The 13,351-nt window shown below is 44.0% G+C and overlaps 1 protein-coding gene across 1 annotated transcript; it reads right to left on the bottom strand.

Annotated features, from left to right (window-relative positions):
- Positions 1-3,500: 3,500 nt before the first annotated feature.
- LOC115274300 (olfactory receptor 6V1-like) lies at positions 3,501-4,448 on the bottom strand. Its single transcript, XM_029917767.1, has one exon. It carries the CDS (start codon positions 4,446-4,448, stop codon positions 3,501-3,503), a length of 948 nt encoding a protein of 315 aa, XP_029773627.1.
- Between the last annotated feature and the right edge of the window lie 8,903 nt (positions 4,449-13,351).

The raw sequence follows: 13,351 nt of genomic DNA, 5'->3' as shown, positions 1-13,351 counted from the left end.
AGTATCTGACTCTTGGTTTGGCTCAGGTCATGATCTCATGGTTCATGAGCTCAAGCTCCATGGGCTCTATGCTGACAGCGCACAACCTGCTTGGGATTCCCTCTCCCTCTCTCTATCCCTTTCTCTCTCTCTCTCAAAATAAATAAATAAACTTCTGAAAAATGCAGATTCTGTTTCAGCAGGTCTGGGCTGAGGCCTGAGGTTCAGCATTCTATATTAAGGGAGATGCCAGTGCTGTTCTAAGCATCACACTTGGCGGAGCTGGAGAACCACAGGTAAGTTTGTTGGGAATGTCACTGATGAAGTTTTGGGGGTCATGGGATCCAGAGTCAAAGACCAAGAAAGAATTATTGGAGACATCTTTGGTGCAAAAGGGTGATTTTATTAAAGCGTGGGGACAGAAAGAACTGCACTTGGGTCCTGACTGGTGACTCATTTTATATCCTCTGGGAGTGAATCAGGATGTCTAAGGAATTTTGGAAGAAGGTTCCCAGGACCTTGAGGGGCTAGCTGTGACTAGGGAAATGCCACTTATTACCATTTAATAGAACCTCAGTCATGAGACCCTTTAGATGTATATTGGGGAGCTGCTATAAGCTTGGAGTATCCTTGCTAGCATATACCTTGGGGGCAGTTGAAATAAAAGAAGCCGACTTACAGATCCTTGAGGTTGGGATAATGTTAAGCTAAGTTTCCCTTTTGCCCCCAGCAAAGTGTCATCCTTGAGGCAGCTGAGCTCCTAGAGGGAGGTCACTCTGTCGGCGTCAAGGACTTGTCAATGGGCTGCAGGCAGTAAGGGAATTTCATTTTTCATTTGTCTTAGTTTCTCACATTAACCGTGGCAAGCACTTAAAACCGTTTCCTTTGTGCCTTTGTTCTTGGGTAACCAGGAGTGCCTGAGGAATAGCACATATATTCCATCTGGGGGGCTGGGGCGGAAGATGGTGTCCCGGCCTGTGTTTTGCCCTCAGCTTGCCCCATGCCCCCTCATCATCATGACTGCCTGATACTGTATGCAGGGGAGTATGGCGGAGCCCCAAGGAAGCTGTCCCCCACCAACCTGACCAGTCAGGTATCTCACTGCTAAGATCGCACCATGAAAAAGAGGCAATAGATGGCTGTAGACTGTTGATTATTTTTAACTTTTTAAGGGAATGTGCAGAAATGAGAGTAGCAGCAGGAAGGAATCTCTCAGGAGGCAAATCTGAGTGGATTTGTGTGCTGATTACTTTAGGAGGAAAAGCTGAAGGAAAGTGTTTGCATATCAGAAGGAGATAATTGCTTCCCATTTAGTTCTCAAGTTTTTTCATGAAGTTTGCAAGGAAAGCAAGTAATTAGTCCCTTGAGAGGTGGAGGAGAGAAAGTTCTCAGGATGAAAAACTCTTTTCCCTGCTGGCCTTTACCGCAGAATCAAAAGTATCTGCCCCCTTTTGGAGAGACCACAAATGGTAATGTGTCCTATGGTAGTTTAAAAAAAAAAAAAAAAAAAGCTTAATTGGAGGTCAAGCTCCCCAGTAATAACCAGAGACTCACGCCTCTGGGTGGGGCCCCCAGATGCATTCCCCTCTGTCACCCCTTTCTTCACAGCTGTGGGTCTACAGGGTGGCCCCTGTATGGACCTATCCATGCTGCACCAGGACCAGGACCCCTCCTATAGATATCCTGTGGGCATGATGAGGTTTTGGGATGGTGGTGGCCAAAAAGGAATTCTTGGGATGTCTTTGGTGCAAAAAGGTGATTTTATTAAAGCACAGAGACAGGACCAGTGGACAGAAAGAACTGCACTGGGGTTGTGAAGAGTAACTGGTCATAGACTATGGACTTGGGGCAGTAAAGGCAAATGAGAAGTTTCCAAAGAGATTTGCACTTGCTAAAGGAGATTCACAGGATCCTGGAGGCCTAGCTGTTGTCAAGCTAAAATTGTTTTTCCCTCTAGCAAAGCATTAACATCAAGACAGGAGGAATTCCTAGAAGAATGTTTTACTCTGCCTGCCTCAAGCATTTGTCAATGGGCTGCAGGTTATAAGGATATTTAATTTTTCCTTCTTGCCTTCGTTCCCCATATCACTATGGAGGGGTGATTTGGGGGCTTCAGGAAACTGAGTCTACAGGTTTCTGCAGATTAGGCAATTGATAATACTGCCTTTTTCTTGTCATTTACTAAGATATTTGTAAATGAATGGAGACCCAAATCTGTATGACTGTGATCTCTATCAGTTAACCGTATGTTTTCTTTCCTTTCTTTTGCTCTTAGGCAGCCAGGACTGCCTGAGGAATACCACATATATGCCAAACCACACACACTCCAGCTCGTACTTTGCCCTCAGCCCGCGTTATGCTCCTTCCTCAGGCAGGGCTGGCTTCAGAAGAAGGAAGAAATTTGCATCTACTCTTTGTCCTGTTCTGCAAATCCCAGCCCAAGTCCAGATTCACAAGAAATCAGACACTAGAGCTACTCCTAATCCCACATCTCCCTTGACTTCCTAAATCATTGCCAGACTGCCAGGGAAAGCCTTCTCCCCCTTGCCCTACCTCCCTGCTACCCATAACCCCAGTACCATCCCATTTCTTCCCTCTTAGCTGGCTTGCACTATCTTTGCTTTACCACCAGGGCCCTGGTGACCCCCTGTCCAGGCTGCTTCTGAGAAAGCCAACCTCAGAGGGCCCTAGCTCTAGAACATGGATCTAAAGTTCTGTGGGAGAAGACAGTTGCTAATGCATGTGAAGGGGAAGGCAGGCAGTCTGGGAGACATGGTCCAGCTTCCCCATCTGTCTAGAGTGTATAAGAAAGATAAAGTCTAGGCCTGGGGCCCTCAGGACGTCTCTGTGTAAGGTGCTGAAAAGTGGTCCCCCAAAGAGTCATTTCTGTTTAAAAGAAAGAGATTTTGAAGGGGTGGGCAGAAGTGGGCTGTCTGGGTATAAGTAGCGCTTCTACTTCAGAAATAATCCCAGAGAAGGGGTCCTAACAGGAGGCACAGAGTTTCCTATCTTTGGGGGATGCCAGGCCTCTCTGCTCTTCTCAGAACCCTATCCCACACTCTGAAGCCAGTTCATGAGTAAGAAATATAGCCCCGAAGAATCTGCAAAGAAATGTAAAGGAATATAAACAAAACCACACAGCCAGACTGGGAAGGAGAGATTTTAATAGCACATTTTTACTATAATAGCCACATCTACAGAGTTTTTACTATGTACCAGACCCAGGACTGAGAGTTTTATTTGGATATGCTCTTTTAGTTGATATTATCATACTGTTTTCACTCCACAGCTTCCTCAAAATTATCTCTTCTTTGTTTATCTCAGGCTCACAGATACTTGTCTTGGAATCATTTGATGATATGAGCTCATTAATTCTCTATAGTAAATGAGTGGGGATAAAGGGAGCAGGAGAGACTAAGAAGTAGACTGAGGAGTTCCAGCATGCGTGCCCGGGTGCCCAGGTGCCCACCTGCAGTGGAGAATCCTTACTCCTGTGACTTGACAGGTGTTCTCTGGCTTTCTCATCCATGGGCTGTTGGGTCTCTGAGGAGGAGCCTTTTGGTCATATCTCCAATGACCTCCTTGACCTTCTCATTCCGGAAGGTGAAGATGAAGGGATTCAGGAAAGGGGTCACCACTGCAGTCATCAGAGCCACTACCTTGTTGAGGTGTGTGGAGTGGCCCTTGCCTGGCCTCACATAGATGAAGATGGCACTGCCATAGCCCAGAACCACCACAGTGAGGTGAGAGGCACAGGTGGAGAAGGCCTTCTGGCGCCCAGAGAAAGAGGGGATGCGCAGCACTGCGGCCACAATAAGGACATAGGACACTATGATCAGCAGCATGGTGGCCAGCACAAAGAGTAAGGACAGAAAGAAGTCCATGCGCTCAATGTGGTGGGTGTCAGAGCAGGAAAGCTTGAGAAGAGGGGCAGAGTCACAAAAGTAGTGGTCAATGACATTAGGGCCGCAAAACCAGAGCCGTGTTTTTTGCAGGGTTGGGGAGATGATGGAGGTGAAGCCAACCACCCAGCAGACTGCCACCAGCTTCACACACACTGGACCATTCATGATGGTTGGGTAGTGCAGAGGGCGGCAGATGGCCATGTAGCGATCAAAGGCCATGACTGTGAGAATCAGAAAGTTGGTGGAACCCAAGGAGAAGTAAAAGAAAGACTGGGTCAGGCACTCAGCCAGGGAAATGGTCTTCTGAGGGGAGAGAAGGTCTGCCAGCATCCTAGGAACCACAGTGGAGGTGACCAGCATCTCCATGAGCGAGAAGTTGCAGAGGAAGAAGTACATGGGTGAATGGAGGCGGGAGTCAAGGCATGTGAAGGTAATAATGGCCAAGTTCCCCAGCACTGTCAGCACATATATCAGTAGGATGAATGAAAACAGTAGGAACTGGAACTCATGGAGATGTGAAAATCCCAGGAGTACAAATTCCCTGACAACACTGATGTTACTCATCATACTTGATGCCAGTTCTTTGTACTACCTGTGAGAAGCCAGGAAATCTTAGTGGGAAGTCGCCATCAACCCCTGTCTTGACTGTGCTCCCCGATGGCTGGCCTGGCTCCAAAAGCAAACTAACTGGTATGCATGGTTAGCCTCAGAGTCCAGAAGATATATTCCCAAAGGGCAAGAACTAACAAGTTCTGATTAACCTGTCTAGGAGTTGGACACCTCCATGTTATCAAACTGCTAAACTCTTCCTCTATTATATTCCATTATTCATCATTCCATTCAACACATTTATGAAGCTCCAACTCTGTGTAAGACATTTGTGGGTCTGGTAAATACTTCCTAACTACCATATTTAATGGTTATTTCCTTGTAATAATATTTGCTATTAGTGGAGTTCTTTCCATGTGTCTGGAACTGTGCTAGGAACCTCATATTTCCCTTCTTTTCATCTGTTGTACTCAATCTCATCTTCCTTGTAGTCTCTGTGACATTTCAGGCTATGAATAACCCATTTTTGAAACTACTTCCACCCTTGACTGCAAAGACTGTCCACACCAAGTTCTCCAACAATTATGACTTTTCTTATCTGGTTCCTGGTCTTTCTACATATAGACATCTCCCCATTTCTCTTCTTGTTCTTCTTTTATCTATTTTCTCCTTCAAAATCACCCTTCTTCTTTAACTGGAGCAATCTTGAAAATGTAAATGCATATCAAATATGCATTCTTATTCTCAGCCCACATCTCTGATTGTCTGCTGACCACCACAACATACTAACCATGTGTAAAAATACACACATGATCTTCTCCTCCCCCAAAACTTAAGTCATGTTCATGGTTCCCCAACCCCCCAGTCATCCAGGCTTGTCAACTGGAAGGAATTTCTGGTTTTCCCTTCCTTCTTCTAAATCACTTGAACCACCATCCTTAGAAATATTTGTTTAATCTGTATCCCCCTTTCTTTTTTCCGTAGCTTTCCAGTTCAAGAATTTGTTTCCTCTTAATCACTGCAACAGCATTCTTAGTGGCTTTCTTTTTTTTTAATGTTTATTTATTTTGAGAATGAGAGAGCACAAGCATGAGTCATGGAGGGACAGAGAGAATCCCAAGCAGGCTCAGCACAGAGCCCAGTGCAGGGCTCACTCTCACAAACTGTGAGATCATGACCAGAGCCAAAATCAAGAGTCAGACATTCAACTGACTTGAGCCACCCAGGCACCCCATGACTTTCTCGTTTGTAGATTTCTCTAAGGTATCAAGTCCATAGGCTGTTTTTGTAATAATCTAAGGCAATGTGATTTCATTTATACATTACTCTCAAGATCAATTAATCAAACTAAGCTAGCCATTTACCTTCATACAGTAAAAGCCTAGAATGATGTATTTTAAATCACTAACAGGGGTGATCTTGGGTGTGGACTATAGATAGTTCAATGTGTATCTATATGTATGCCAATCTTTACCATGCTTGCTTTCCAAACTCTTTTCCTTTAGATGTACATCACTTCAGTGATCAGAAGAAACTTTTTTAAAAAACCAACAACATCTATTCCTTCTCTTGTCTGCTAAGTCAGGCACATACTCCCCCTGGCTATCCTGGCCTACACAGTTCTACCCACCTACTCCTCCAACCTCACCCTTACCTCTGTATTGCCACACACTTCATGCTATCACCAGACTGGACCACTGGTGATTCTGCAAATGTTAATTCCACCCTGCTTTCACAAACTTTTCTTATTGTCTCTATGCTTGGAATACCCTGTCTTGTCATCTTTGCCTGACAAATTCTTACCAACTCCCTTCAGGGACTGTCTCAAATATCCCTCCTTTATGAAGTTTCATCCCCCATTCAGATGTGAACCCATTCTTCCTAGCATTACTACCTGCAGAAGTTAGCCTGTCTGCTTTGCATTACAGTTATTTGTGTGCTGGCCTTCTTCCAAACACTTGTTTCTCAGGAGCAGGGCTCTCTTGTCATCTTTATAGGCCCAAAACCCAGCAACATGTCTTACATAATGTAAGGACTTAGTAAATCTTAGTTAAACAAATGAATGAATACATCTATTGAGTTTTGATTCCGAGTTCTGAAAAGTTTGACAAATGGAAATACATTTTCTTTAATGATTATTCATGCATGTGCATTGTGGGCTTTAACAGGCAGAAATGAGGCAATCATAACCTGACAATCTCTTATCAGAAAGGGAAGGTGTGACCAGGTGTGTTTCAGAATCCACTCCCAGAGGGTCTAGGCAGCACTCTGTAACCAAATACTATATAATACTATTTCACCAGCAAAACATGAATATTCACACCTAATGGAACAGGTAGAGGCTACAAAGAGCCTCACATTGGTAAGTTCAGATCAGTGATCAAGAAAAACTCTTTTAAACAACAATAACATCTAGACCTTCTCTTATCTGCTAAAGCAAGCACATACACAAAATTAGAAAAGAACTTTCAGTTGTCAAAACATTTTGATACAGAACTGTGGACATGGAGTGGTGAATGCGGAGACCTCCCTCACTGAGCGCCACGATGCACTGGTTTCTGTGCTGCGACCAGGCTGTGAGATGGTGACTATCTCCACATCATAGGTGATATAAACGGAGGCTCAGGATGTTTAATGATCTCAATCCCAAATCATTCAGTTAATAAATGTACATCTGGGATTTGAACCCAGGGCTTTCTGACTCAAGTACCTATTTGTTTGGAGTAATCACAATGCCAAATACATGGAATCTTCAAAATTTTTGAACACAGTGCCACATCAATTTCTGGACACAGGATCCAAGGTCTATTGCTTACATTTGCAAACGAAGAACGTATTTAGTAAATGGTAAATTAAGAAATGTATTAAAAAGTACATTCCCATGATCAGCTGTTGACTAGCAGTGGTGAGTAGGAGATAAGGAGAGTGTCCCTTTCCCCATGGAAAGGACTGAACCTGATCTCTAACACTACCACAGGACCAGTCAGAGGTTTAGCCCTCAATACTCCATCTCTCATTGAGAGACGGGGGGTTGGGCCCCCAAGAGGCTGCTGCTCCTCTGTGACAACTCTCCTGATTGTGATCTCTCCCAACGTGCCCTATATTGACATGGATCATACGCTGCAGGTGTTATAAATGCCTGAGCAAGAATGAGAAATTCAACCCATGGGCTTATTCTGGTTTATTCACCATCACTGTCACCTGAAGGGCAACACATTTCTTACCTGACAGATGTGTGTGCATCCTGTGGTTCCACAGTCTAAAACATTTGAAGTCCTGCAATCAGAGATGAAAGCATTGATTCAGAGGTGACTCTGGAATCAGGAGCATTTCTTCTAGTGCAGTGTCCTTTGCAAATGGGCTTCCAGTACAGCCCCCATTATTATACCCTCCTCCCAACCCCTCTTGTCTTCCTCCCCCTGACCTCTCTCCACCTACTGGACATTTCACCTCAGACTTTTCCTTTCCTACTCAAGATCTTGCCTCCCCGCTCAGCTTGGATAACTGGTACCCTCCCCTTTGTCCATGATGGATGACCATCCCCCCCAGGTTGTTTCCAGACTCTGGGCCACCACTCCCCCTGGTCCAACTCAGCCTTATAGGCACACAGCTCAGGGCAAGCCCCCCTGGAGTATGTTTTAGGATCTGATGTACTTATTGAATAATATTACATCCCAAGTTCTTATTTGTCAAAATTGATTGTTTAACACATGCAAAAACTGACATAGGTAAGGTTCAACTTGAATATAGAACTAGCTTTCCTCTGCATCAGGGTCCTCTGCAGAGCAGATTTTCCTCAGGGTAGCCTCTGCACTACCACTTTGAGCACCCTGCTCCCTCCCTGGCTACAGAACATGTCTTTTCTCAGGCCAAGGGGTCTTGCATCCCCCTGGTGCAGGAAAACTCAGCTTCTCCACTCAGGAGACAATGCAGCATCCCATCAAAACAGGCCAATGGCAGCTTTAACTATCACAGAGTAGACTGGCCAAGGCATTGGTTGACCATGCAGCACACACTTTGGACTGGGCCACACGTTATTTGTACTTGATCGTCTGGACTCCCTGGTGTGTTCTCACTTTCCCTCACACATTCCTGGTAAAGATTCTCTCCAGTAAAAGATCCTGTTCATCTCTATCCAAATCCTTTGTGTTCTGCTGTTCAGATTTCTGTTACAGTAGAGAGCTCACCTGTCTCTGTATAACCCTCCAGAAACTTGGAACCTGTTTGCAATCCCCTCCCACTTTGATATGCATCTTACTGTCTCTCCACATCAACCCTCCCAATTCTTCTGACTGAATTGTCTCTATGCTTTTTTACTTTTTTAATGTTTACTTTTTCATTTTTGAGGGAGAAAGAGAAAGAGGCAGGTAGAGAGGGACACAAGAGAATCCCAAGCAAGTGCCATACTGTCAGTGGAGAGCCCAACATGGGACTTGAACTCATGAACCATTAGATTACGACCTGAGCAAAAATCAAGAGTGGAATGCTTAATCAACAGAGCCACCCAGGTGCCTCATGCTTTTTGACTTTTGAAACAACTTTCCCACCCCAGAAGTAACTCTCTCTTTAACAACTGGGGATTCAGAGGGCTAGCATACCATCACCATGATTGTTTGTACCAGTGGTTTTGGTTACCAGTGTCCTGGGACATGCCGAGCTTCTGGGTATGAAAGAGCAGGGATGAAAAATGGGAAAGAGGGGCAAGCAGGGAGAATAACTGAATATCCCCTTATGACTCACAGGCCTTTGCAAGGGCAGGTGACAGAGGAGGACACAGAGAAAGCTGCACACTGGGGCCAGCAGACTTGTGGGCAGAAAGAATTAAAGGCTCAAAAAGAAGACAGAGGTGCATCAGGAAGGAACCTAGACAGAGCTTCCCTTGAGCCCAGGTTTCTTATGGAGGGGCAGAAGGAGTGGGGTTGGACAGAAGACCACTAGGTCTTTCCCAAGAGGGAGAATAGAATGAGACCAATGCAGGGAGTGGGGTCCTGTCATGGGATTCATTGCTGCAGTGAAATCAGCAATAGCACAGTGTGCAAGAGGACACAAGCAACTCAAATCATTCATTCATGCACTCATTCACCAAGAAAAATATGATTGACAGTGCCAGATACTGTTGGTGTTCAAGGGACGTGGTGGTGAACAAAATAGCCCCTGGTCTTACAGCCAAATTGAAGAAAACTGACAGTAAATAAGTTTTAAATAACAACCTGTGACAAATGCTGTGATGGCAATGAAAGGAGCATGAAAGAGGCCGAAGGGAAGGTAGGGGACTTACTAGTGGTAGGTCTCATCCTTCCACCCAGGTCCAGATGCAGGATTCGGCAGTGGTGGATGGCACACAGTGGACATCAAGGCAAATGAAATGGGTTAAATGGAGCCGAGAGGTTTCCCTCAAACTCCCTGCAGGCACAGTTTCCAAACCTGGGATTTCTGGGGCAGTACGCAGTAAATGAAGACAGCACACCAGGACGAGGACACTTCATCTTACCTGGGCCCCTTTCTCCCTATCCCCTTCCTCCTGCTCTTTAGGCACATTAGACCTGAAACCAAAAGGCACTGGGAGAGGTGGAAGCCTCCAGCCCTTCTCACACACACTGATGGTGTGCTTCTGCAGGGTTGAATAGGAGCACAATAGTAGTTCCCATGGAGCAGCTACCTCCACTGGGGACTTGGGCACATCCCAGCATCACACTCTATTTGGGAAATATGAACTCCAGGGAAAACGCAGGCAACTGTGAGACTGCAGGAGCCTCCTGGGGAACCCTGGCTACTCTCTCACTCTCTCTTGTCTTCTGTGGGCATAGAGCTCAGTGTACCCAGCAGTCCTAGGATCTGGACTCTGGGGCGTGAGGAGGAGAGCGAGTGAGGACAAGGAGCTGGGCACCAGATGTTTTAGACACAGGCAGTGCAGGAGCAAAAACAGTGGGCTAAGAGTTCTTCCAGTCTCTGGTCCCCCTAGAAGGAAAAACAGGGTCCAAAACAGAGAGATGCTGAAGTAGTAAAAACCTTTTTTTAGAAAATAGGAATCACCAGGACCTGAGCATCAAGATATTGAGTGGGGTTCAGTCTTCTGCTTAAGAATAATCTTCATAGCATCTTCTCGCAGGGCCTCAGTTTGCCTACATGTAACAGGGGATCTTAAAATCTAAATGTACATTCCTGAGAGGGAGAGGAACTTACTGATGAAAGAATCATGGCCATGATTACCAGAGAAAGATATTAACTGAAACCAAAATAAAAAACTGAGGACCTGTTTACAGGTATGAAATAGTAATCATACATATGCACACACATGTAGTATTTGTAATTTTGTGTATTATATAAATTTATGAAGAAATGAAAAAAATATGGCAAAGAAACACTTTAATAGATTTATGATTCCATTGTTGTGAATACCAAAGCCAAAGGTATTTTATATCTCTTTATCAGCAAGACCAATTTCCCTTTTCCACTAACCCAAGGACATGCATCACCTCTAGTGCCTAAGGACTCGGGAAATTATACAGACCTTCTCCCTTGCCCCGTGCTCTCTCATAGCAATAACACCTTTACCATGTACTTCCCACAGGCATTGTCTCATTTGATTCTTTCAACACCCTGTGAATAGCTGTTTCTGAGGTCTTCATTTCTTTGCCCTTACTCTAGAATACACACCTACTCAGTGGTGCTGGGTTTGAACCCCAAATTGCACAGAACAAGTGATCTTTGATTTGTGTACTTTAGACTTCTGTAGCACATGACCTTGTGCACATTCTACGCTGGAATACCTAATTGACCTTTCACACTGCTGAATTCATATATCTGCTCATCTATGAACATTTCAAGTATTACATATAGCATTCCCTGCCACCTAAAAATTCAGTTTTGTCTGTACTATTGTTTAAGTATTTTAATAAAAAAATAATAAAAAGTGAAAATTGAAAACTAAAAAGTAATGATGTCTGTGTTGTTGTTGTTTTACGTATAAGTCTCAGATGCACCTAAGTGTCTCAGTCAGTTGAGCATCTGACTCTTGGTTTCAGCTCAGGTCATGATGTTGCTGTTCATGGGATTAAGTCCTAAATCAGGTTCCACATTGGTAGCATAGAGCCTGCTTGGGACACTCACTCTCTCTCTCTCTCTCTCTCTCTCTCTCTGCCCAACTCATGTTCACACACTCTCTTTCTCTCTGAAAATAAGTAAATAAACTTTAAAAAAGTGTAAGTCTCATAAATGGAATCAAACAAAACAAAGTTGGTTATTACTAGGTGTGAAAAGAATGGGGCATATTTTAGCCTCAATCCACAGTTCACTGAACTTGAGTTGGTTGATTGTGTGTTCAAATAAGAGAAAAGAACAAAATTAAATAATATTTTTGAAATCTTGGGATACATTATCTGAACAGGGATAAATCAGCTAGAAATAGCTTGAGAGCAGAGAGTATCTTTTGAGCGAATTCATCAATAGAGGTAGAAAGGGAGGAAGACATCACCCTAAGGATGTGCTGAGATGAACACAGGAAAAGCCAAAACTATGAGTTTTCTTGAAGATATATACTGGGGGGGGGGGGGGTGGAGAGGAGGAGGCTATGCTCGGGTGGCTCAGTCAGTTAAATGGCTGACTCTTGACTTAGTTTCAGATCATGATCCCAGGGTTGTGGGATTGAGCCTTGTGTCAAGCTCTGCACTGAGCATCGAGCCTGCTTACGAGTCTTCCTCTCCCTCTGCACATCTCTCACTCTCGCTCGCTCTCGCTCTAAAAAATAAATAAAATTATACTGTGCGTGTGTGTGCATTTTTTAAAATCTGGAATCAAAGAACATAATAAGCAAAAAAAAAAAAAAAGGATCTCCTAGAACCTTGGTAAAGAGTAACCAGGTGCATTTCTTCCTTTAACAAAGAGTTATGGAAACTTGACCATGTACCAGGTGCTGTTTTAGGTACCCAACATAGAGCAGTGAAGAAGACAAATTCTTCCCTGCATGGGGCTAACAATCTAATGAGAATCATAGGTAATACGTAACCAAATATATAATATAATTTAATGTAATGATACGAAGTGAAGGGAAAATAAACCCAAATAAGGGGAAATAGTGATGTAGGTTGTCAGGGAGACATAACTCAGCAGTGAGATGAATAAGGGATAGTGTCAGTCAGGGGAAGATGGCGGAAGAGAGTGATTGGAATCACAAAAGACATAACTACTGAATTCTGACAAGTCTAATTGGATTCAATGGCTAAGCTAAGCTTACTCTTTGTCTCCAGATCTCTTCATATTCAGCTAAAGTTCCCTTGTCATCAGAGCAGTTTCTTAACTGCTATTATTTGAGTTAACTTCTATTATTTGAGTTAACTGCAATGCAGATGGAGTCCAACAACAAGAAACATGTGGCTAGGGTTGCAGCTTTTGAAAAGAATGCCCCACCTACTTCTTACCTTCCTAAGGGTTAGACATCAGAAGCATAACTAAGGAGAAGCAGGAGAGTACACTTCCCTGAACCCATGCAACAAAAGGGGAGTCTAATAACATTTTTAAGGCGGAAATGTGTAGACATGATGATGTTAAGAGGACATACAGGACAGATAGTGAAGGCAAGATCACGATATGACCATGAGAAAGCTTCTCTATGCTTCCTACACCCCAACCAAAGATTGCAGACCACCCTCAACCCCACCCTAAGGATTGGGGATAACCGCTGAGAAGTCATTTATGGATGTCCTCCTCCATTTCATCAGAACAGGGTAGGTTTTCTTTTTCTTTTTTTTTTTTAAGTAAACTATATGTCCAATATGAAGCCTGAACTCATGACCCTGAAAACAATAGGCACACACTCTATCGATACACTGAGCCAGCCAGGTGTCCCTCAGAGTAGCTTTTCAATCCTGGTGTTTAACAGCTACTAGATTTAACATTTTCTCTTTCTCCAACTTTTCTCA

The sequence above is a fragment of the Suricata suricatta genome, chromosome 2 (genome assembly GCF_006229205.1).
Source record: "Suricata suricatta isolate VVHF042 chromosome 2, meerkat_22Aug2017_6uvM2_HiC, whole genome shotgun sequence".
Lineage (NCBI taxonomy): Eukaryota > Metazoa > Chordata > Mammalia > Carnivora > Herpestidae > Suricata > Suricata suricatta.
Note: the sequence above shows the minus strand (reverse complement) of the source record. Positions and strands in the feature narration are given on the sequence as shown.

Excerpts from the sequence above, each read along its gene's own strand:
- LOC115274300 (XM_029917767.1), bottom strand. The coding sequence starts at position 4,448 with ATGAGTAACATCAGTGTTGTCAGGGAATTTGTACTCCTGGGATTTTCA.